The following is a 26,429-nucleotide window of genomic DNA, read 5'->3' as shown; positions in this document are numbered from 1 at the left end:
TGGTTGCCCTCCTCTCGGTTGAATGTGTTGGTCCCCTTTTGCCGGATCAAGATGGTTTCCTTAATTATCGTGTCTTCCTTTTCTGTGCGTTCTTTGCGTCTGATTTTTGCGTCTTCCCAACCAATTACGTGGTTTTCATCTGTTTTCCTCCGCTACATGGTCTGTTATGACTGATTTGTTTACCTCTCCTGTTACAGAGGCCTTTCTCTGTAATCTTGTAAACGCCTTATTAGAGGCTTTGTCAATTTCGGTCTTATGTTCTTTTAGGCGTGTTCCGAATACCTCGCGGATTCCCCTATGTAAGATTTTTTCTAAGGGTCTGATTTGGCTTGAATGATGTCTGAAAACCATGTTTCCTAAACACGCGTCTCGCTCGCTGGGAAAGACCCTCTTTGTAAGGGAGGACAACCATGCCTCTGGTCGTTGTCTGCAACTGGTCTTGTTTCTTTGAAGTCTTTTTGTTAAAATCTTTAAATGCCCATTCAGGGTAACCACATAATTTTAGGGCTTCTTTGATTTTGTTCTCTTCAACAAGCTTGTCTGCCTCTTCCGTAATGACTTAATCCTTTCTGTCCATTAACGTACGAATGACACTGAGTTTGTGTTGGAGTGGGTGATGGGATTGGAAAGACTAAAAGTTTGATTGAACCATCCTGCTTTTTGACGATGAGAGTGTCAATGAAGGCAATTTATGCTAACTATTTCTAATACATGTACATCGTCCACATATCTTTTTCACATTCTGGGCTGGCAATTATCCGCTGCCGTGGCTATGGCTTCCTTTTCAAGCCACTCTATATAGAGGTTTATAGCAACTATCGGGCTTCCGGAGAGCCCGTCGCGGTGCCAAATTTGTGTATTCTATGAGCTTCATAATGTCTTCAACGGTTAGATTGGTTCTATCACCTAGAGTGTGATCTTCCGTTAGCCGCCGCTTAATGATCTCTAAGGCGTCAATGGGGATGTTTGTGATCAACAGGGACACAACATCGTGGGAGATAAGCTCCTCACCATCGTCGATCAAAAGGCTGTAATAAGGCTTCCACGGCCACAGGAGAGGTTAACAAATCAGCCATAACAGACCATGTAGCGGAGGAAAACCACGCAACTGGTTGGGAAGACGCAAAAATCAGAGACAAAGAACAAAACAGAAAACGAAGACACATTAAGGAAGCCATCTTGATCCGGCAAAAGGGGGTCAACACATTCAACCGAGACGAAGCCATACACTTCATACCCCACATTTATGACCAATTACTCCACTCCAAAACGCCGCCAGGAAACAGACGAGGAGTAGGGGAGTTGATCAGTCAATTTGAAAAAGTACTACGGTGTTGTACGAAACGTCATTGAGGTATGTTTAAGTCTTAGATCTTTATACCGAAATATGGTCAATCCTGATTAATTTATTTACGGATGCTTTGAGTAATTGTCGACAACAGCCCTATAGAATCCGCCATTTGATCATACAGTAGCCTCGAACAGACAAAAAAAACCCAGAAAAGACAACGAACAAAACAGAGAACAAAAACATATTCAGGAAGCCATCTTGATCCGGCAAAAGGAGGCCAACACATTACCAAGATGAGGGCAACCACTTCCTACCCCACATTTATGACCAATTACTCCCCTCCAAAACGCCACCAGGAAACAGACGAAATAAAGACGTCATACAAAAATTAATGTTAGAGATAAGCTTAAGATCACCATTATTTACCATGAAAAATAACTAGGTTTTTTGGGGGGTTTTTTTGCAATAATTGAGCACAAGATGACAATCATATGATGGATTAATAGACTTCATTTTGTAATGTTATAAAATTACCGATTTGATTACGTGTTGTTGATAGTAGAATTTTGATGTAGCGACGCATAACGTGGTCTCTGAACTTAATATTTGAACTTCATGGATATATTGCACGCCGTGTACGTACTGTGCATACGTGTTCGACTATTATTTCCATCGTAATAATAAAACGCCGGTTCCATCGTTTTATTCAAAATCTCGGATTTTGACAAAACTACAGCACCTAAAGTCTTGATTTTTGCAGAGTATCTTTATTGAATAAAGTTCATTACAATCGTGTAAAAACCAGAATTAAAAAAAAATTGAGGGCGTTCTCCTCAGCAAATGTCATATGCCAAAAGGCCGGAATTTTGATGATTGTTATGATCCTCTGGATGAGCCGTACATGACTCGTACATTATATTTGGAAGGCACACTTTGGGGTTACTTTTTGGCACTACATGTAGAAAGAAACTTATATTTGAAACTAAACACTTACAATGTATCTCATGCAAGACTTTGGTTTATTAAACTTTGGTGCATCATATTATATAAAAGCTTCATTTCCTTTACCATTTTATGGCAACTTATGACAAGTTTTGCTTCTTTTGACATTACATGGCAACTTACAAAATAAAAGCATCATTTATACAAAACATGTCCCTGAGTAGCGTTCATAACCCAAGTATGAAGCCAATCGTACATTGCTTACAGTGAGGCAATCAGGAGGAACACCTTTAACCCCACTATGTTACATACACCATTCTACGTTGTAAAAATATATTGAAACACCTGTTATAAAGTTGTCTTAGTTCACACAAACTAATATACTATAATATACTACACACATGATATATACAAAAGTCCGTCTCAGACACCTGCACGCATTATCATGATTATAATCTCCAATTAGCGCTATGCGTTGGCCGTAACATCCTTTTTTTTTCATATGTTTAATTTTTTGGATATTTTCAGTATCTATCACAATCCAATTTTGTCTTTTTTGCAGTTTGTTTGTTGTTGTTTTTTTGTACACATTTCGCCATGATTATACAAGAGACAAACAAAACTATTCACTGACTGTAAAAAATATATATATCGCGTATCGCATAGCTCATTTTCTAAAAAAAAACATAACAGTTAGCTTTTTTACCAAATGTGTTTGAGCCAAACTTTCTTTTGTTGCTGTTGGTTTTTTTGTGTCTAAGAATGACTTGTATCTTTGATTCTATACATTTGTATATAGCCTTTTGGAGCTTACAAACCTGTTAAAATATAAATGCAAAAATACACTTTATTAAAGTTTATACAATGGATATAATACTACAATCACCCTGATGTCGTTGCCTTAAATATTAATATCCAAAGCCTACTAGTCATACATTCACTACATCCCAAAATACAATACAACACTACCACTTAATATTCATTCTAACTAAAAATTAATATTATACATACTTCCAACTAGTACTATTTAATAGTACTTTGACCAAAAAACACACCCATCGTGAAGCAGATGGTGTCAGGATTAAGTAACATAACAAGTTATTTTTCTCCAATAAGTATATATCTCTTTAGTACTCCTCATCTAATTCCTTAACTTTATTTAAGGAAGATGGACCAATTTCATTACACGCTATTTCCACCTTGGCTGAATGACCTTGACCACCATACCACACATACGGAGTCTCAGTCTCGGAATTTGAATCACTTTTGATATGACAACCAAAATGTGTATGGATAACAAATGGGTTGATAATAAATGGATTAAGCAAGCAAACACAAAGTATTCTGGGGAAAACGTTTTAAATATCGGTTTATATCAAACATTTTTGAAAACTTCATGCAAAACATTCTAACATAATGTTGACAAAATATTTCGAAAATATAATATTTTGGCAACATGTTTAAAATGTTGTAGTGGGGTTTTTTCATAACCCAATATTTAAATGTTATTAAAATATTTTGATCAAGTTGAAACCAAAATGCATTTATAACACATTTATAACATTTTTTTTTAAAATGTGTGTTTATTGTGAACCTTTCAGCCCTAACACAGAGTCGATGTAAAGATAAATGGGATGTACAAATTGAAGTGATGAGGCTGTTGATCGGATCCTCCTCCTTAGTAGTAATCCTCCCTACCTACATGCAACCAAAAACAGCATTATCTGAACTTGAGTAGAAGGAAAGAAAAAGAAAGAGCAAGGTACACCAACTTGATGTGGGGAAACAATAAAATAAAATAAAGACTAAACAGTAGGTGGGGGACGGGACAAAACAGCAAATGTAGGCATTAGAAGTAGGTAAAGTTTTGTAGTCAAAAGCCAAAAATTACCATTTCCAACTTGGACTTGAGTACTTCCAAGTAATTCACATATGTGACCCGGCAGCACAAATAAGCCGTAAATTCCCTAAATTGTATTCTGAGTTACGGTGTAAAATGTGTACGAAGGTCATATTCATCGGTAACTTAAGCTGGCCTGACATCCGTCTCATTTCGATAGTCAAAAACTAATCAATAATCCTATTGTTGAAGGGGATAATAAGCTTCTACCTTAGATGGCTATAGAACTTTTAATAGCTCTGGTCTTTGTTTGCTTATATTGCTAAATCCTGTTCAAGTGGTGGGTTACCAGGCATTGTATTTTGTACAGGTATGCATAACCAACAATTAACAATGAGACAACTTTCTTAAACCTCGTTGACTTGGGGATGATTTAAAATGACCGCCAATTATGACTGTTTGATATTTATTGCCAACAATGTGGAAAAAGAGACACATGTAAAAACGTAAAAAGCTATAATTTTGTTGAAGGAGCAAAGTTTAACAAACCATAACCCCGCTTCTGGATATCGTTTGAAGTCAAATGATATACCATTTTAAAGTTTATGATGTTAATTTTTTAAACACGAAATAAAACAAAATTGACCGGGGGAGGAATTTACGGCTCATTCGCCGTGGACGGTCACATATAACATTTTAGTAATTCACATATAACATTTTAACCACTCCATTTATTTTGTTTGGTCCTATCCACCAGGTTCCCTTAATAATCTGAAATATGTTCAATTATTATTATTTATCTATAATAACAATGTATATATAGTTGTATTTAATAACTGAGTTACAAAATGTTTTTATAATTGAGTTACTATAATTAAACAACCCATTTCATTGATCTGGGTACTCATCATCAACAGTCCAAATAAACATTGTAAACGAAGTGCTTAGTTTATTGTTTAGAGCCTTATGTATAAACTTCCTGTTCATCAGCATAAAGACCAACAATTAATAAACTAGCATTAACAAATAACATTTATAAAATGCACAAGACTAAAGTTTCAATGCACTGTACAGCAAATTAAAAACACAAACATTTATACATAATGTGCTAGTATAAGTTTAAACAATACACTTTTTTCTCAAACCTAGATTAAGAAAGACTTATAAGTATTCAATCCAGTTTGACAGGTAAGTTGTACATTGGGTTATTCTAGCAAAGGAATCTGTGCAGTTGTAAACTAGAGCCTTGGTAAAATCTTACCTACAGGCTGTCAATGATAAACAAAACTTGCATGCATACAGTATGTTGAACACACATACTATTTTAAGAAATAGACTGGCAAGATAATGCTTACCGAAGTGAACCAGAGAATATGTGATCCAATCTTAGGCATTATTTTATTTTGATGTGTCCAAGTGCGTGAAAAAAACATTGTGACACAAGAATTTTGTATTGAAAGTCATAAATTGTAGAGGTTAGTACAGATATTGTCATATTTACTAAAAAGTGATGTAATCTTTGGTTACTTGTGCAGTTCTGTTTCCTGTTGAATTTGGAAATAATCATGGCCATAAAAATTCCCCCTCGTAATTATCATCAGTTTAATTATATTTTCATCATAAAAAGATTGTGTCCCCTAATAGGATAAAACAGTTTCACTTTGTTTACATGTTAAGTGCCACTCTAATGATACCTGCCATTTCAGATCAAGATATGGCTACATCTTAAGAGTTCTTCTGTGGGATTCGCACAATTACCTGCAAGGAAGAAAATTAATACCAAGCAAGTGTTAATATTAAACTAATACTACATGAAGCTGATTATATAGATGATGATGGAGTGTAAAAGTACATTTTTCTCTTCTCGTTTTTTGAAAGCCCAATTCTATTCAATTTACGGCAATCTATTTCAAACCACAACCTCTGATGAACATCATTAAAGAGTTTATTTTTAAAATTGAATAGACTTTGTTGTTATGAATTGTATTTTCAAATTAAGTATTCTTCAGCTAGGAAAAGATCTGCTAGGTCCAATGATACAGGTTTTTTCGTGGCAACTTCAGCTTTCTGCATGTATTAATTGAACACATGATAGGTGAAAAGATAACAAATCTCCTTGAAGATAGGGTTCGACATTTCTGCATGATTATTAGTCAGCATTTCTACCAACTATTTATCCCCATGTAATTTTTTTTTTGCTGTGTTTGTTGAGAATCTGTAAACAATTTTGTCATCTGAATAAAAGAAAGAAATATAATTTACTTACAGACTTAGGTTCAGTATAGCAATTGAGAGCATACTGCCCATTTTCACGTCCAATGCCGGATTGTTTAAATCCTCCAAAGGCTGCCTGAGCTGTAAACACATCATATGTGTTGACCCTACATGTAACAAAACAATCAAAATAAACATTATGAACTAGTAAAGCATTAGATGGTATTTGTGATATTATTATCAGGACACTTAAGGAATTGTCCCTGAAAATTGGGGCCCAAACAGCTCTGAAACAATGACCCTAGGTTCTGAAGTGCATACCCTGACAAAATATCTTCAGTGCCAGGAATACTCTGATTGGTATTTTATTCAAATTATTTTATAGAAAATGTTCTAGACATTTTAAAAATGGAAAGCAAAGCATCACACACTTATTCAGCTTTCTTTTTGCTTTATCTATATCTAAGGCACAACATCTGTTTTGGTCTTATAGCGCTATTGGTGCCCGAAGAGGTACCGATGGCACTCCTTATTGTACCCTGAACATTTGTACAGTTCATTCGGTTTTTTTTTATATGAAAAACAATAACACTATGCAACTGTTAAAGGCATATATTGGAATGTCATCTTTCCCTGGGTAAGATCTGAGAGCAGACCAGACCATGGCCTGAGGGTAACATGAGTAGGTTTATTTCACCTTGAAGGCAAGGATAGTCTTGCAAATATGGGCTAACTTTCCCCTAGTCATCCAATATGCCATGAATTAGTAGGACTACAACTGGTATCTACTGGTCAGTTTATACTCTGTTATGTTATGTGCGCCTTTAATTATTATTCTTGATACAATTTATTACATCTCCAGGGAGTGATGTTAAGAGTCATCTGTACCTAACCAGGCACCAATAGGTCTATAAGACAAAATTCGATGTGGTGCCTAACAAACAGCTCTGATAATATATTCATATTTTTATATCTTTATCGCTTCAACCAATTACCAGTAAAATCAATCAGCTAAACTGGTTAGTGTGTGTTGAGGAGATTGTAATGCATAGTATACCACACCATATAAAACTTACCAAACAGTTCCTCCTCTAAGACCCTGAGCCAAGTACAGTGCTTTATCAATATCTTGTGTCATTACTCCAGCAGCCAGACCATACATACTGTTATTTCCTCTTTCAATCACCTCATCCAAGTTCTTAAATTTCAAAATCTGCTGAACTGGTCCAAATATCTAGTAAAATCAATAAAAGAATATAATATTACCTTAAGGGATCCAAAATGAGCGTTTATTGCGTTTCGACAGTATTTTTTGTGGGACATGCGAGCACCTCAGACCTATCGATTGCATTCTGAATACTGAAGCATGTCTTTCTGATATCAAATAATTTTCATTTTTGAAAATCACAATATAATACAAATTTTATGACAAATTATAAAAATTTGATATTTTTCAAATTTTGATATATAACAGTCCTCAAAGTAAATTATATAAATCTAATGACATATTCTTAAAGTGTATGTAGCAGGGAGGAAAAGCCGACGGTCAAATGAAAATTTTGACCTTTCATATTGAAGATATGGATTTTTTTCCCAAAAAGACCTAATTTTTTTTTGGTGTTTTGGGAAAAAAATCCATATCTTCAATCTTAAAGGTCAAAATTTTCAATTGATCGTCGGCTTTTCATCCCACCTACATACACTTTAAGTATAAATCATCAGATTTATAAAGTTTACTTCAAGTACTGTTAAATATCAAAAATATCAATTTTAATGATTTGCCATAAAATGTGTATTACATTGCGAATTTCAAAAAATCAAAATTATTTGATATCAGAAGGACATTCTTCGTATTCAGAATGCAATTTGATATGTCTGATGTGCTCTAATGTCCCACAATAAATACTGTCCAAACGTTCATACCCCAGCCCTTAATTGGCAATATAAAATACCATGAAGATAATTATTTGTTACAGTGTAAGGAAAATTAAATTTCCAGTTACAATTTGTTTTAGGTCACAGTTTTACATAATGTGACCATAAAGAATTATTGGGCAGGATTAATGGGCAGGATCCCCAAAACAAGAGCTAGCCCAGGCCCAGAGTTCAGATTCAGATCTGTATTTAAAGATTTTGTTGTATACAACCTGCATGTTTAGGAAGTGCGCCTAAAGAACACCCAAAAAGATGTTTACACTGGAATAGTCTTCCCAAAATATTTTTGTTTGAAACAAGCCAACTTTGGGCCCTGTGTGTATTCTTGAGATCCCTCGGATCCACTCCAGTATAAACTTTTTAACCTACCTCCCCCAACCCCACACCTAAAAAAGTAAGCAGTCCTTACAACTGGTGCCAACTTCAGATAAGTTCCACATCTTTTTCCTTTTAATATTATGTACATTAAAAGGGAATAAAAATTCCTTTAAAAAAGGAATGGGGTGCAAAAAGGAAAGTGCTTTGCAGTTTATGGTTTCATGTACCTCTTCCTGTGCAATTCTCATGTTATCCTGCACATCACTAAAGACTGTTGGTTGGATAAAGTAGCCACGATCATGAGCCTTGCCTCCACCACAGTTCATTTTGGCTCCTTCTTTCTTGCCACTTTCAATCAGTCCTAAGATCTTGGTAAATTGTTCTTCGTCCACCTGATAAAAATAAATCAACACAAAATATGGAAATTATTATATCCTTCGGCATATAATACATGATCAATATGATGCAATCTGGACATATTTGTGAAAACAAAGGAAGAAAGACACAAAAACTCATTATGTAAATCAATACCTCTTAAACCTCACTTTTAATGTGTGTAATTTGTTCAACTTGTGGATATTATTAGGTCCAATTTCTCAAAGCTTGGCTAGTGGTCAGGCTACTTAAGCCAGTAGGCTAGCCCTACCAATGCTGCAATTTAGCCTAGCCCTACCAATGCTGCAATTTAAAATATTCGGACGCAGAATAATTTTGACTCAAGTATTTACATGTCCAATATACACCAGCTGCATGGTGGGTTAGCAACTAGGAAGATTATAGAGGTTGACCTCAATCAGGGGCTCCAATTTGGTTTATCTTTCATGTAAAACTGAGTGCACAGAATTAGTCTAGCACAGAAACCTTCTATTTAAAGGATTGTACAGCTTTATTCTATAAGCTGCATAATTCCTCAATGGAGTCTTTAAACTCTTAAATATCTTACACCATGGATACACATGCTAATTGATATTTAGATTGACAGCAGTAAATGTATCAGTCTAATAAAAATGTTGAGGCCAGTCCCATGAAATTTTTGTGTCGTTGGACAGATGTTTTAAATGGAGATATCATATATCAAAATGTTCTGGAGGGTCTGAAGGATCTTTTCTGCTATGTTGTCAAATGTGTAAGTCTGCATTCCATTTCCATGGCAACAGTCACCCTGTTTTACTTGCTATATCTTTGAAACTTCATGGAGGCAAAATTATAACTTCATATTTGGTGTGCAGAATGCATGACAAATGGATATTTTTAAATAGATATTAAATTGTCTATGAACAAAATCATCACTTAATTCAATGTAAATATTACTTTTGGGTGAAAATGTCATTTTTTAGTGATTTTTGTGCAGTATTTTGGTAGAATGTGCATGTTTTACAAAATGAAGAGTTCTGGCAATTCTTTTCAGAAATGTTACCACTTCCAGTTTAATTCCAGTTCATTTGTTACAATTATAGGTGACAAAGTTTTGTTACTAACAGCAGGGACATTTACAAATTTGACCCCATGCATCGTGACCTCAGTTGAAGTACTGAAACAGACTAATGACTCAGTAACTCCATAATACCCTTCACACTGCATGGTTTACAGAACAAAGTGCATCGTAGTGCATTATGCATAGTGACAATCTATACCAAGCAAACACAAAATGTTTTACAGAAAATGCTTCAATGTCAGGTTATATACAGGGTAAAAAATAATGTTTCAAAAACAGTTTTGAAAACTTGCAATGTTTCAAAAACAGTTTTGAACACTTGCTGCAAAACATTTTAACATAATCAAAGTGTTGACAAAATATTCTACAAAAATGTTTGCCTAGAAATATTTTACAATAATATTTTCATAATATTTTTACAATGTTGTTGTTTTTCATATAAAAAGTTATAAAAACATGTTCATGACATTTATATACCTCGAAATTTAAATGTTAAAACTTTTTACCAAACCAAAACAGAAATATACACGTATATAGCAAGACTACCTTGTTGGACGTGAAGCAGAAGTGTGATAAACAGTATTATACTCGAGTTGATCAACAGCTATGGACTAGATTAAAAGAACTTAAGATTGCCAAGTTAACAAAGCGGGGTTGTCGTGGTGGTAGGAAAAATCGATCTATTGAAGTAATCACTACCAATAGAATTGGTACCAAATCTTTGCCTGCTGAGAATAGCGTCTCGTCACCAAGACAACGACAACTTGTCAAAGTTCCAATTAATCCCGGTGGTACTGACAATTTGCGATCCGATAATTTTCCAAAAGTTCGGTTCGCCACATGGAACGCCAGGTCTTTGAAACGCCGCGGAAAATCAGCATCAATATGTGACCTTATTATTGATCACAAACTGGACATTCTCGTAGTAACTGAAAGTTGGCTCACTGGAGATGCTCGCGATAACCGTGCGTTAGCAGATATTTCCAACACGCTTCCTGATTATGCTGTTTACCATAAACCTCGGAAAGATCGCGGAGGAGGCATCAGTGTGATTCTTAGAAAGGGGTTTGAAGTCACTGAGAACCATAGTGATTCATTCTCTTCGTTTGAACTTATGGATTTGTCTGTGTCCTCACATGGGCAACAACCTTTCAGACTATTGTCTGTGTACAGACCTCAACCATCGAAGCGTAACAAGCTGAAAACCTCAACATTTTTTAGCGAGTTTGCCACATTACTGGAGACAATTTCCATCGTTCAATGTCGCGTTTTATATGCTGGAGATTTTAATTTCCATATGGATGATGAGAGTGACCGTGAGGCTCTACACATGCTTGATCTTCTTGAATCAGCGAGTCTTCGTCAGCATGTGACCGAGGCTACGCACATCAAAGGACACATTCTAGATCTCATCATTTCTCGAGATACGGAGAGTCTAGTAACACAAACATCAGTTCACCGTGGTCTTCCATCTGACCATTATGCAGTCAAGTGTGAACTTGATGTTGCACGACCTAATGCAACAAAATGTTCTGTCCGTCACCGACAACTAAAGGACATTGATCTTAGTGCTCTTCGTGATGATGTTGTACACTCACCACTCATATTGACACCTGCTGATGATCTTGACGAACTTTCTGAACAATATCACACCGTCTTGCGCACGATTCTTGATAAACATGCTCCCGAGAAAACGCATGAGATTACCTTAAGACCTTGTGCACCTTGGTACGATGAGAGCCTTAGAAATGCCAAAAGGAAGAAGCGTTCTTGTGAAAGAAAGTGGAAAACATCTGGTTTGGAGATTCATAAGCAAATCTTCCAAGAAAGCTGCTGTGACTATAAGAAACTTCTTGATAGTGCTAAGACAAAATACCACAAGTCTGTCATATCAAACTGTGATCAGAAACAACTGTTCAGTGTCATCGACAAATTGTCTGTTGCACAAAATCCAACAGTGCTACCATCAAATGAATCTTCTTTAGATCTTGCAAACGAATTTGTGAAGTTCTTTGATCAGAAGATTCAGTAGATAAGAACATCACTTGACACGCTTCTGTCTCTGCTTCATCTGTTAATGTGGCTGACAAGTGTGATTGCTCTCTCTTGCAATTCCAGGAAGTTTCCGAGGATTATGTCCGCGAAATTGTGATGCAGTCGTCCAAAGCATCCTGCACCCTCGATCCGCTGCCAATGTCGCTATTCATGCGCTTGGTTGATGATCTTCTGCCTGCCATTACAAAGATCGTCAATAAATCTCTTTCAACTGGTTACTTCCCGGACACCTATAAGGTGGCTCGCGTCAAGCCTCTTATCAAGAAGCCTTCTCTCGATTGCGAGGACATGACAAACTTTCGTCCAATATCAAATCTCCGGTTTGAATCAAAGCTGGTTGAACGCGTCGCTGTGACTTCAAGGCAACAAACAATCTGCCTACCGGGAAGGCTGTAGCACAGAAACCGCACTTCTCCGTGTCTGCAATGATATTCTTCAGACTATAGATAAGGGTGATGAGGCAGTTCTGGTTCTGCTCGACTTCTTGGCCGCATTCGACACTATAGACCATCATGTGTTGATTGCGCGCCTCGAGGACCGACACGGAATCGGTGACAGAGCACTAGACTGGTTTGCATCGTATCTTAGCAATCGCAAGCAAGCCGGTGCCATTGATTCCGTTGTCTCTGATCCGCTCCCATTGGATTGTGGCGTACCCCAGGGGTCGGTTGCGGGACCCGTTATTTTTACTTTGTATAGTGCACCGATTGAAGATGTTGCTTCCGCCAATGGAATCCAGTGTATGACATATGCAGATGATACCCAATTGCATATCTCTATGAAACCTTCGGACAGAGATGTTTGTATAGCTAAACTTGAACAGTGTCTTGTTGATATAAAATCATGGACCATTCATAACAAGCTCCAGTTAAACGATAGCAAAACCGAAATCGTTCACTTTACGTCGCGGAACAAGAAGACAACAGCAATATCTGGTGTCAAAGTAGGCGATACAACCGTTAATTAAACCTACTTCTTCAGCTCGCAATCTTGGCGTTATCTTAGATAACAAACTCTGTATGACAGAACATGTGAATAACGTTTGTCGCAATGCCACTCATGCCATCAGAAGCATTGGGAGAATCAGACATTATCTTGATCAAGTCACCACCGAAAAACTGGTTCACCCATATGTCACCTCGCGCTTGGATAATTGTAACTCGCTTCTCTACGGACTGCCTGACTGTGAGATCATGAAACTTCAAAGCATCCAGAATACTGCGGCAAGATTGGTAACACGTACAAAGAAGTATGACAGCATCTCTGAAATTATGCGCGGACTCCACTGGCTTTCCATTCGCCAAAGGATCGCATTCAAGATCAACTTACTCACATTCAAGGCCCTTAATGGACTTGCTCACCGTACTTATCAGAACTCATCACGCCGTATGCTCCATCCCGTTCACTTCGCTCATCATCACAGAACCTTATCAAACCTCCTACTGTCGTCCGCAAGACCGCCTATGCACAGCGATCCTTCATGGAAGTCGCTCATAGAGAATGGAACATTTTAATTTACCTCAGCATGTCAGGCTTGCCTCATCAATTGACGTTTTTAAAACAAAACTGAAAACCTTTCTTTTTAATCAATAATTGCCTTTGTAAATATGTATGGCATCTTTTATATCAATTTTTGTGTGTCATCGCTTCCGTGCAATTTGACAATATTTACTTAGTGTTTCACAGCTGGTTCTGTGTACGTGTCTAAATTTAATATGTTTTAATATGCATGCATCTCACTAGTTATTTGATTATTCCTCATTGCTTGTTGTATGTAATATGTAATATGTATAGGGATGCTGGAGTGAGGGTTCCGCCATTCCGTGATGCACTTTCTTTTTTCTGCGTTAGCGCTATGCGGTCTGGTAAATCAGTCCCTCCAGTATTTCTGTTTCTTTGAAATTATTTTTGTGTAGTTTTTAAGACTGTATTTTAAGTACCGGTAGTAATTTGTAGTTTTAAGATTGTATTTTTCATGAGTTTGTAAAGCGCCTTGAGACCCTGTTGGGTTAAAGGCGCTTAATAAGTGCGGCTTATTATTATTATTATTATTATTATTATTATTATTATATAACATTTTAATCACAAATATTTTTGTGTTTGCTGGGTAACCAGGGTTGTTAAGTTAGGTGGTCAAAACCTGTTTTGTCCACAAAGTGGTTAAAACTGGTCAAAACCTGGTTTAAACTGGCCAAAACTCGTCAATACTAAGACGTATGATTCATGCATGCATTTACAGTCCATGCATAGGACAAAAATGCCCAGGTTTAAACCGGTTTTAACCACCCGGTAATAACCTAACAACCCTGGGGGTAAGTAATGATTTATTTTCTGACCTGTGGTCCTTGTTCATTGCTGGAATCAAATGGGTTCCCCACAGTACGTTTCTTGGCACGCTCTGTAGCAGCCTCCACAAACTTGTCATATATTGATTCTTCTACGAATGTACGTGAACCAGCAGTACAGCACTGGCCATGGTTGAAGAACAGAGCTGTGTGGCTGGTCTCTACTGCGTCTTCAACTGTAACGGGAATACACAAATATGAGACATTGTTAGATGTGAATGATCATAAATAATTCTGAATATGTCACACTTATCTCATGATAATTGAATAAGGCTAGTTGTTCTTCACATAGTATAATTGCAGACCAACTTAAAAAGACTAGTTTGTGTCTGACGTCAGGGCAAAGGCACAGTGTGATTGGTTACTGACCTGCGCAGTACAGCTTTTTTGGTCTGGTTAGCAGGACGTCATATGCAAACTAGTCTTATAATTCAATCTTCAATTTATTAAAATTTGTACTGTTTACTTTGATCTGCTAGCTGATTATTTGAAATTGTTACAGCCTCTATCTCTATCAGAGCCTGTAAGTTATTTACAATTAACATAAACAGACGAATCTGTATATTTACTCATTCAAGTTCAGAAGATCACAAGGAGCACAACTGCTATCCATATACCTAAAAGTAGGATTCACCTCAATCAGATGAACTTTGATGTCAATAGAATGAAATGAAATATTCAATCAGCATCGTTTCTGCAGTCATTTTACAGCTGATAACTAGGTCCAGGGACACTCAAAATCCAAAAAATAAAATCCAAAATAAAAGAAAAGAAACATAATTATTTTTTTACAATGTCTGGAATTTTATGGAAAATTGGGGGTGGGACTTTATTCGAAATTTGATTCTACTCGGACGATAAAGGTACTTCACATTTTACTTTTGGAACCTGGAAAAAAATGGTAAGTGGAAAAAAACCTTTTCCCAACCGACTGATCCAACTTCTGAAAGTAATCTATGGACAAGCAAACAATTTATTTTTTGGCCTTAAATATGTGTTATGGTTACAATTATTATTGTCAATGATCTCTTAGCCAGAATTGGACATAAAAATAGATCACACTTACTATCAGCATCAGAGAGGATCACATGAGGGCTCTTTCCACCAAGTTCAAGGGTCACGTTCTTCAGGTTAGTTCTTCCTGCAGCTTGCTGAATAAGCTTACCAACCTGTATCCAAATAAGTCAAAACCAGAATTAAAGATTTTAACTTCAACACTACACTTTTTTGTGCGTTCACCTGGAACGTTTTGGACTAGCTGATGACATTATGTGAGCGACAATATCATGTCATAGGATGTTACGATGCTGTGCCGCAACCTCTCGACATCAGCATATTATCCCAAATAGGATCTAAGAATAGGCCAGCTCAAAATGCAGCAAAGATTGATACCACGTCACAGCTCAAGTCAGTGTGATAAGAAAAAGTGCTTACAGAAGGCTAGGCAAACTACAAATGACTAAAACCAAAGTGAAAGTCGCATCACTTTTGACATACTAAAACACCAAAGGAAAATGTGTATTAACATGGGAGTGGCAAGGTAAATTTCACCCACTAGTATTCGAAGTAGTAGAACAAGAGGGACCTTTGATCATACATGTAGGGTATGAAAGCAACAAGGCCTGATCAAGTGAAATCAAAACTCCTCATAAAGTTGACAAAAGAATATGAAGATGTTTTCAAAAGTTGGGACGCAGTCACACAGGATGCTCAAGCCGGATGTTGACCCTGTCATACATCCTCCCTCCTGAATTCCAATTGTGTTCTGCTCGAAAATAAAAAGAATACAAGTGAATGAAAGAGGATGGGATAATAAAGAAAGAAAATACACCACCTGACTGGGTGATAGTTACCAAAAAAGATAAAGACAAGGACCAAATATGTTTGGACCCTCAAAACCTAAACAAGATTGATTAAAAGACCCCATTACCCCATGATAGTTAATATAACAACTAGCAGGTGCAATAATATTTAGAATACATACCCTGACATATGACATAATAAGTCAAACTTTTCCCAATAGCTGTCACTTATCAACAAACTTTATGATCAATGTATAACTGCTTTGATCCCATGAGATTCAAATGCACTTTTCAACAAATGCCCAATAAGTCATTATTGGGATAACAATAATCCTTTAGTATGTTAACTTTCATCAGCTGCCTATTTGGATTAACATAACAAGGTTTTTTTTGTAATAACCAGTCACCTGAGATGATGTTCTAAGTTGTACAATGGTTGCACCATCTTTTCAAGGTTTTTAGTAAATTCGAAAAAGAAGAAATAAAATGATATCTATAAATTATAAATCACTTTCAATATATATCTGAAATCTCTATGACCTTGTGTCCATCTGCTTTTTAATTTGTCGCAATTAGTGCCTTTATGAATCTCTGATTGTATTTAATACTTTGATTATTTAATTGTATGATTACTATACCAGCTGTTATCTTTCTTATGTACCTGTATAAATATATATAATATGATTCAACCATAGTGTACTGTAAGTGTAATAAGTATTTAATTTTTTTCTATATCATTGGTTGTATCAACTGTTTGTTGTAGTTTATGCTCACTTTTGGTATATTTATGTAAAGCGCCCAGAGGCTTTATGCATTGGGTGATATAGAAATCTCTCTCATTGTTATTAGTAGCAGTAGTATTATATAATACTATATAATACTATCGTATTATATATTATTATTATTATTATAACAATTTTGATATCTATCCACTTTTATGGTCTGACAACTCTCCATACTTAATTATTCAGTTAGCCTTGCTGTTCAGGTCAAGGTCCGCATAACATCTATTTATGGTATCTTGAAGACATAAATCTAATGTGTCCATATTCTTGTTGGTCAAACTATGTTTATGGATTGTTGATTACAGTATACAGTCTATATCTATTTATGTGTTGAACAACTCATCATAAGTTGGAATTTTTGTATTACAAAATTTATCTCAAATTTTTTTGTAAATATTCTTACAATATATTGTATCATCCTGTAAATATAATCATAGTAATGGTGATGATTAAAATATGAATATGAATGAATGAATGAATGAACGGACGAATGAACGAATGAACACATGTGCGAACAAACAAATGATGAATATGACATCAATCTTTCAAAAGAAATTTTTAACTTGAGAATTGGGATGAAATGATTATGGACATCCCTCAAACCATATTCATGATGACAGTGACAGTACTTTCTTCTTCATATATTATGTTAACCTACTTCCTCCTGCACTCACTCACCTCAGTCGAACCAGTAAATGCAACCTTGTCTACATCAGGATGTTCAGCAATGGCCATACCTGCTGTCGGGCCATATCCAGGGAGGATGTTCACTACGCCTGGAGGAAAGCCAGCCTAAATAGGATAAGTATATTAATAATTATGATAATATCTTACACAAATGGGTAAAAAAGAACTTAAATTGTACCAATCCACAAGACCTCTGTACACTTTTACAGTGTGTCACTGCGACCCATATGGCCCAAAATCACTCCATATAAGGAATGCACCATTAGATTGGGGGGGGCTAGGAGTTTTAAAAACTTGATGCACCACCCAAGGGAAAAAACTTGATGCACAAAGCAGAAAAAAAAATTGCTGCCTCAGCAGAGAAAAAAATTTGATGCACCCATGAAAAAAAATGTCATGCTTCCTCAGGAAAGCAAGCTTTCTCATGTGCCTTTTTAATTATTAATTATTTTATCTCTGATTTCATTCACTTTTGATCCATCTCTTAAATTTAAAACTTTTTCAATTTTCCAATACATATTAATTACCAACATATTCCAACAAAATCTATTCTATGAATCACTTATAAACTTTTCACCTCCATCTAAGACATACTTCTTTGTCTTATTAATTCATATACTTTTAGTGTCTCTAAATGAAGGGACTGAATCCAACCCCAGGCCCCATTATGATGGGAAAAGATAAAAATCTGACTTACATGCACAAGAAAAAAATGTTACTCTCCAAGATGGTAAAAAAAAATTTGATGTTGGATGAGTGATATAAAAATTGTCATGACCGTAACTCCCTACCCCCCTGCTAGTATATAATGGTATGTCCCTAACATGTATAGGTTCTTATAATAAGCACACACCTTGACCCTAGACATACCACAATAAACCTATTCAACCAGGATCACTCCTGAAGTTTTGTTGAGGTTAGGGAACAATTAGGCCTACATGTAGGCTGTAGCAGTAAGTTATTTGTCCATGAAATTTTTTAAGGAGCTCATAATATGCAAAGCAATCATGAGAAAGATAAATAGAGGAGCAAATATTCAATTACCATACATCAATGAGATTACACATTGATGTATTATTACCTCTTTAATCAAGCTAGCAATGTGTAAAGCTGATAGCGGCGTCTGTTCTGCTAATTTCATAACCATACAATTGCCTGTTGCTAAGGAGGGTCCAAGTTTCCATGCTTGCATCAACAATGGGAAATTCCACTGCAATAGAAAAGTAAAACAAAATAAAACTTAATTTCAAACAGAGTGTCTCTCTTAATGGTACTTTTACAATTGAAATGCCCTGACTATTTGGTATAATATGTTTGCAGCTGCAGGTGGTGCAAATATTGCAATAACCAATGTAACTTTATGGCCCGGGGGGCACTCCAACTTTGGAGGTGACGCGTATGTAGGGCTGTTAAGACCCCCTTTTTCAACATCGCTGTCACCCAAAGACCCCATATTTTTACACGAACACATGCTCCGTCACCCGAAGACCCCCTATTTTTTCATTTGATCTGTCACCCTGTCATTTGATCTGTCACCCTGGACCCCACCGGGGGCCCTAAGGCGGGCCCCTGGACCCCACCCGTTGCTCGCTCGCTACGCTCGAATTGTTAATATTACTTGTCGGTTTGTGTCGAAAACTTGCCCCCCCCAATATAAAAATCCTGGCTACGCCACTGCTTAAAAGCTTGGAAATGCGATTTTATGAATGAAATCACAGAAATGTCCAAAATGAGCTCTCAAATTGAGGATTTTTGATTTTGAATCTGTTGGATTTATCCGCTTTTAGACACTTGTCAGGATTGTCAACAATCGTAACTGGGTGTGCATCTATTTTCTGGAATATCCTATTAGTAGGCTGACATCAAGTGCCTGGAGCTGGCATCTGGTCCACAAAAAGCTAAAATCATTGTTTATGATATTATTATATTTGATTTATGTATCCTGTATGTACGGGGTCTAAATATTGCTTTATTTTGTTTCATTGTGTTTCCTCAAAGAATCATTTAAGCTGCATTTAAATCACACCTTCACCTAAACCAACAGCTACAATAATACTGACTTCTTTTCAACCAGCATAATTTGACAAACTATCAATGCACTCATGCATGCTTCTGCATAAAGTGTTATTAATGCTATATACAAAGCTATATAATTTGCTTGTCCAGTGAACAATGCACACTATCCTTGTAGCGTGGCATATGCACTATTGTGACCAGTAATACATTAATACTTCTTATAGTGGAAATAAAGGCGATAAGAAAAATCCTATTCTTAGCTAAATTGCACAATTATGTAATACATGCTTGCCAAGTGGAAATGGAAATGATACCAAACTGTCTATTCCTGGTCAAATTGTACAATTGTGACCAGGTACATCTAAATACAAAATACTCAGAAGCAGAAATGGAAGTGATAGAAAACTGCCTATTCTTGGTCAAATTGCCTGAAAATCACTGGCAATAGTTATCCATGTTTCATTTATGTCCATAGCCATGATAGCAGAGGCTAGACTGGCCACAGGCTCTTCTTACCCAGTTAAGTGATATTAAACTTGTTGTAATATTCCTCTTTAGGCCAAAAAAAAAAGGTTTGTCTCAAAGCTTGCGCACACATTTGTAAAATCGTGCGATTTGAAAAAAAAGAAATGCCGACATTTTTTTAAATTTAAAATACCATAAAAAATCGGAAATAAATTTTTTTTTTAATCGCATTTCACATTTGTTTACAAACCACTCGTGAGCTTTGAAACAAACCTTTTCTTTTTTTTGGCCTTATACTTACTGGAATAATTTGACCACAAACCCCAATTGGTTCATGCCTTGTGTAACAGAAGAAATTACCATCTACAAGAATAAAGAGACAACATTTTTATTCAGTTTTATTGTTTTTTTGGTTTTTTTTGTTTGTTTTTTTGTTTTGTTTTAAACTTTTTTTATCTTTCCACAAAGCACACAAGGTGTCATGTGCATTTATTTATCAAACATGATCTCAGTTATACATAGTTATATGAGCCCCCTGGTATGAGCCACACTTATACAAAACAAGTTTTATTGTTACCCAACCAGGAACACAGAGACAGCATAGGTCATAGTTTTATTATTACCCAACCAATCTGTAGAAACCATTCAACCCACTCTATTTTATGACAGGTCTGTAAAGTTCACTTGACTTTATTTCATGAGTTCAATTTGTATGAATTGGCTCATTCAATGGTGGCTTCTTCATGCTTCACTTGCTTTTCAACTATTCAAAACACTTTCCGCCTCACTTCATCCACATTATGCAAATGATCGTCATAGAATGTCACTAGCCTCTGATTATAGAAAATTGCACACAAATAAGTTTCTAATAACAAAACTTTTAGTGAGCCACAAATTTATGTATTGATATATTAAAATTTAATATGGTGACTAAGCCTGTCCGCCCCACATTTCTTTTTTCAAGTTCTCATGCTAGTGGGATAATATACGGGAATAAATCAGATAGCAGAAAAATGGAACTCATGGAGAGAATATCAAAATCAATGCATAAAACCACAGAAATATACTGTAAAACATAAAGGAATCTATTGAGGGTATCAAACTGACAGTGAAAGTCCTGTTTAATTAACACAATTTTCAGTCTGCAGATAACACTCCTACCCCACCCCCACCCCGGCTACCCCAACCCAGACCAATATCAAGGAAAACAAGTTCATAAAGGCATACATATTGAGTCATGTGCGCATGTGGGGGGAGAGGGGGTTGTGTACGTATGTGTAGGTGTTTGCTAGTAAACAAGAACACACACTACTTGCACTTCACATTCAAACCGCAGACCACTCAGCAATGGCGGACTGTCCTTGGTTTCTAGAGGTCTGCAAACGACCGCAATTGCACGTGTAATGTATTTGCGAAATACGTCCTCTATTGTTTGCGAGATTATGTATGTAACATCCGCAGTTACTAGATTAAATTCCATACACACATAAATACACAAACAAAATAACGGAAAATGTATGATCAACTGATTCAGATAACCACGCTTGCATAGTCCTAAATGGTGTCCACATTTGGAGGTGATTACACGTAGGGGGTGTGTGTTCGCTTGTGGGTGTGTATATGTCACTTACCGATTGGAATGGTCTTGCCTTCTATCTTGTCTGTCCATCCTGCAAAATACCTGGCAAAAAATTATCTATGGTTAATACCAGTGGTCAGTGGCGGTGCCAAGGGGGGGGGGCAAGGGGGCATTTTCCCCCCAAATATTTTGCTTGCCTCCCCCCAGTTTGCCCACCCACTTTTGAGGCAAAACCCCCAAAATTACGTAAATTTCCACTTCTTGCGGCAATCTTGCGCAAAAATTGTTGATTTTGCCACACCCCCTGAAACTCACTTTGCCTTCCTCATGCCCCCTCTCTATATGTGTACAGCATAACATTGACAAGTTTACAACTACCCTAAATGTGGTAAAGAACAGTGTTTGCCTATTTACCTGATGCATTTAATTGTCAGTCCTAAATCCGCATGCCATGCCACATTGTATGGTTTGCCATTATCAAGTGTTTCCAAGCTCTGTAAAAAAGAAACAGGAGTTTTTGTTACATTTATAGCCAAACTCAGGGTAGTCTTTGAGTTTGTAACAACCCTTGGGTGCCGAGGGCAGGGGAGCATGACATTTTTTTCTCATTGCTCACTTTTCTTCAACAAATCAACAAATGGCTATAGATTCAATGACCTATGCGGTCTTTATTGACAATTACCACACAACTAGGTATAGTCAGAAAACAAATACAAAGAACAGTATGAAAACAAGAAACACTACTACATGTATAAACATTAACATGTAATACCTGTAGGCTATATGCTATTCAATTGCAGTAGCAATACAACATATCTTACATGCCTAGAAACACACATTTAACATTTTCAGGAGACATGCACTGTAAGAATTTCCTGATAACACTTATTTAACACTTCAACATGTTTATTTCCTGTACTTTCACTTTACTTTATGAAAGTATAATGGTCAATAAAAGAAAATCTGTTGTGAGCCTGCTTCCTCTCTCTCTATCTCGCCACCCCCCCCCCATTTTCATCTCCCCCTCGCCTCTCCCTCAGTCATGCCCTCTCCATACACCATATTTAATAAAAAATCATTTCAATTTCTAATATACTTACTGCAAGAAGAGCCCGGTCTCTCTCAATAAGATCTGCCAATCTGTACATGAGTAGCCCTCTATCTGATGCATCCATAGTACGCCATGGTGAGCCCAAACGGAATGCTTCTCTCGCTGCTTTGACAGCGATGTCAACATCAGCCTGTAGGAATCGGGAGGACATATTAAAATATTAAAAGTACAATACAATTTTGATCAGTTTAAAATCTTGGCAAGTTATTTATAACTGGCAGGGATTTTTTAGGATGGGGTACACTCAGTGGTGTAGCCAGTGGGGAGGCCACGGGGCCGGGGCCCCCTCCCCCTCCCCCCCCCCCCACTCGTCATGGCCGTTGGTTCATGTAAGGCTCTTGTTAGACGGAAGGCGTTGGTGAAAAAAAAATGGGTTAACAATAGACTATTTTTTACCCAGGGTGACAGAAAAAGGGGAGAATTGTAAAAAAATTGTGAATTATACATTTGTGTTTTTATGTTGGTACCACCTATTATCCTTTCTTTTTTTTGCTCTTCACTCTTTCAAACCATGCAAAAAAATTTGGGGTCAACAAATCACAACTTCCATCGGCAAAAAATATTTCCGTCCGTACATTTACAAGTTGTGCCCCCCCCCCGATCCAAAATCCTGGCTACGCCACTGGGTACACTGAAAATTACAGGGGGTCAAATAATTATTGGGGGAAAGAGAGCTGAGATATGGGAAAGGGCGAGAGATTGAGAAAGACAAGGTAAAAACACATACAAAAAGTACTAATATATTTAAGCAAGTTGCCCTAGCTCAACAAAAATATTGGACAAATGTCCTTTTGATATGTTTTAGACCTTCAATTAATTAACTCCATTTTGGCTCATTTTAGCATTCATATACATGTATGCCAAAATACTCATATTATAATAAAGGCAAAAATTATTTATCTACATGCAGTTGAGAAATGCATATTTTGTCGGCTGTATTCCATTGGCGTATAGTGATTTTTGGTCATTTTTTTGAAAATTGGCACATATGTTTTTAATGATGTTCTCTTTCATTTTTTCTAAGTCTCATCAGTCATAATTAGCTAATTAATTAGTAATTAATTAATTAAATGTGGCGTATAGTTACAAAGTGACATTTTTTGTATTCCATAGTGGCGTATCGACCATACGCCACTTTGTATACACATTTTATAATTAAGAAATATCGGCAAAAATGAAAAACATTGTATGTCATAGTGGCGTACACGTATCGGACCTATACGCCACTATGGAATACAAACAACGAAAAAGTAACGCCATAGGGATTACACGGCGACCGAGGTGGCGTAAGGTTAACGTTAGGTTAGGGTATTGCGTTTTGTTTGTTTTCCATAGTGACGTATAGTTTTGTGCTTTTTATTTTCAGTTTGCCAGCAATAGTATGTATTTATTTCTTTTGAAAAATATATAACAATAAAATCTATTTAGTTTACTACAGAAATTTCACATCATTTACAAAATATAATGAATGTCTGATTTACACAACTCGATTTTAAACTGGCATTTCTTCAAACCCGATTTTCTCGAAAAGTTATTTATTAGCGGCGCCCCACTATACGCCACTATGGAATACAGACGACAATTTGTCATATGTTTCTCACCTTATCTGCCTCTGCTACATCACAGATGACTTCTTCAGTTGAGGGGTTCAAAGTTGCAAACCTCTTACCACTGACAGCATCCACAAATTCATTATTGATGAATATCTGCACAAAAATAATATTGATAAAGAATATAAGAATATAATATTAGGCCTGAACCCAATCAATCTGTCACAATGCATGATATCATGTAATCAATTATGTATGGTTCCAGTCTATGAAACATTTAGGTGGTACTACACCACCTGATCAATTTTGTGACTAATTTTGCATTTTTCTCAAAAAATAACTATGCACTGGTCAGGGCCATAGCAAGCGGGGCAGCCGGGGATGCCATGGCCGCCACACTTTTTGAAAAATTTGTTATGTTTTTCTTTATATATCTCTATTTCAATTTGAGCATATTTGTCATTTGGCCGCACCACATTAGTGATGGCTGCCCCACCTTTTTCAACCTTGCTATGGCCCTGGCACTGGTAACAAAAGTTTTGTATATTAAAGAGGCAAGGAATCTAATTACTTCACTGAAATTTAAGTGGTTCATATATTTTAAGAAATGAGGTACATCATATGGAAAAGTACTAAGTAGTCTCTTTTGGTCAAATAAAAGGGGTCCCACAGTTAAGCAATGGGAGAAAATTGTCTTTTTTCTCTTTCAACTTCAATTATTATGAAAGGAAAGTCTTTAATTTTTTGGCTCACTCTTAATTGTCTCAAGTATAAATTAAACTTTACTTTCCTCGATTTTCAAGGAAATCTGATGAAAGACCTTGTCGTACAGGAGCACTAAACACAGCAAGGTATTCCCAAAATCTCACTCGATTTACAGCGAAATACACTGACATGCACCCCGTGTCATTAAAGTAGCGTGCTATAGACGGCCCTCACTTGATAATAGAAAGTCCGATTGACTTGGCTTAAACGGTATTTCCTAGAAATACTTTGCCAGATTCTACTCTCTAAAAAGGAATCTGATTGGTTACAAAGTGCCGTCGTACTGTAGGAAAAACCATACCCTCTTCCGTACAGCCCTGCTTAGTGTGTTGTGTGGTAATGTATGCATTGTGCATTGACCTCGAACGCCTCTGTACACACAGCGTGCACACACTGGAGTCGAGTATAATTTATTTAAAGAGACTTTCATAGGAAAACTTTTCCATATGTCTAGCGGTAGGCATTTTCATATCATATAATAACGTACCGCTTGTCTCGAGTCAATGAAATTCCAGTGTAGTAACTGAATTCCTTGCCCCTATAATATTCATAACTTTTGTTACCAGTGTGTGTTATTATTTTGTGAGAAAAATGTAAAAATAGTCACAAATTTATGAAGGGGTGTAGTACCACCTTAAACATTACAACATCAGCATCTGCATCATCAACACTGGCACAATATCACAGATCCGAGTCTTGAAAAGCATGCACGACTCAATTTTAAACCATGGTTTTATAAAAAAATGTAAACATATAAATGGTATGTGATTAATGGCTCAAAATTTCTGACCGCTCACTCGGCCCCTTGACCCTGACTGTCCATCCACAAACAGATGCACCCCTCCATCAGTAAATTATGAGGAACACGTTCAAGTTCCTCTATTCCTGTACTACACCAGTACAGTTCACCATGCACACACACAGTATTCATAACAAGACGAGTCGCTTTCACTATTAATTGTTACCTTACCTGATTATACTGTATATCTGGTTTAATTATTGGATCTGGAATAGCTGCAGCAGCAGCATACTGACGACGACTAAACTGTCTTATACCAGCGGTAAATAATTTGTTCACTGAGGTGCGCAACATTTTGAAAGCAAGTTTGTTTCTAGCTCACAGCTCAGCGAAAGACTTCCAGCCCAATGTGCAGTGTCGGAATATTATTTATCACAATGAACTTGAACTCAAGGCTTGAATTTCATTGAATCGTTGAATAATATAATGACCTGACCCAGTCCCAGCTGCTGCACTTAATGTGGCTTCTTCCTTTATTGCCGCACAACTGCTTCC

General features: G+C 36.6%; 1 protein-coding gene across 1 annotated transcript; it reads right to left on the bottom strand.

Moving 5' to 3' along the window:
- Window positions 1–2,291: 2,291 nt before the first annotated feature.
- Window positions 2,292–26,429, bottom strand: LOC140155199 (aldehyde dehydrogenase, mitochondrial-like). Its single transcript, XM_072177941.1, has 14 exons — window positions 26,106–26,429; window positions 24,422–24,526; window positions 22,810–22,950; window positions 22,124–22,203; window positions 21,762–21,811; window positions 20,432–20,493; window positions 18,731–18,859; window positions 17,641–17,754; window positions 15,442–15,544; window positions 14,367–14,551; window positions 8,768–8,932; window positions 7,364–7,521; window positions 6,340–6,454; window positions 2,292–5,831 (listed from the first exon to the last, which is right to left on the bottom strand). Exons 1-14 carry the CDS (start codon window positions 26,226–26,228, stop codon window positions 5,799–5,801), a joined length of 1,563 nt encoding a protein of 520 aa, XP_072034042.1. The 5' UTR covers window positions 26,229–26,429; the 3' UTR covers window positions 2,292–5,798.

The sequence above is a fragment of the Amphiura filiformis genome, chromosome 6 (assembly GCF_039555335.1).
Source record: "Amphiura filiformis chromosome 6, Afil_fr2py, whole genome shotgun sequence".
In the NCBI taxonomy this organism is placed as follows: domain Eukaryota; kingdom Metazoa; phylum Echinodermata; class Ophiuroidea; order Amphilepidida; family Amphiuridae; genus Amphiura; species Amphiura filiformis.
The sequence above is the reverse complement of the archived record's forward strand: the minus strand, read 5'-3'. Positions and strand labels throughout refer to the sequence as shown.

What these genes read in the sequence shown, in the direction of transcription:
- LOC140155199 (XM_072177941.1), bottom strand. Translation starts at nt 26,228, where the DNA reads ATGTTGCGCACCTCAGTGAACAAATTATTTACCGCTGGTATAAGACAG. An exon ending in ATGTAGCAGAGGCAGATAAG is followed by an intron (nt 22,951 to 24,421) that starts GTGAGAAACATA and finishes CGATTCCTACAG; the next exon opens with GCTGATGTTGACATCGCTGT. An exon ending in GCAATGAACAAGGACCACAG is followed by an intron (nt 8,933 to 14,366) that starts GTCAGAAAATAA and finishes TATTTTTATCAG; the next exon opens with GTGGACGAAGAACAATTTAC.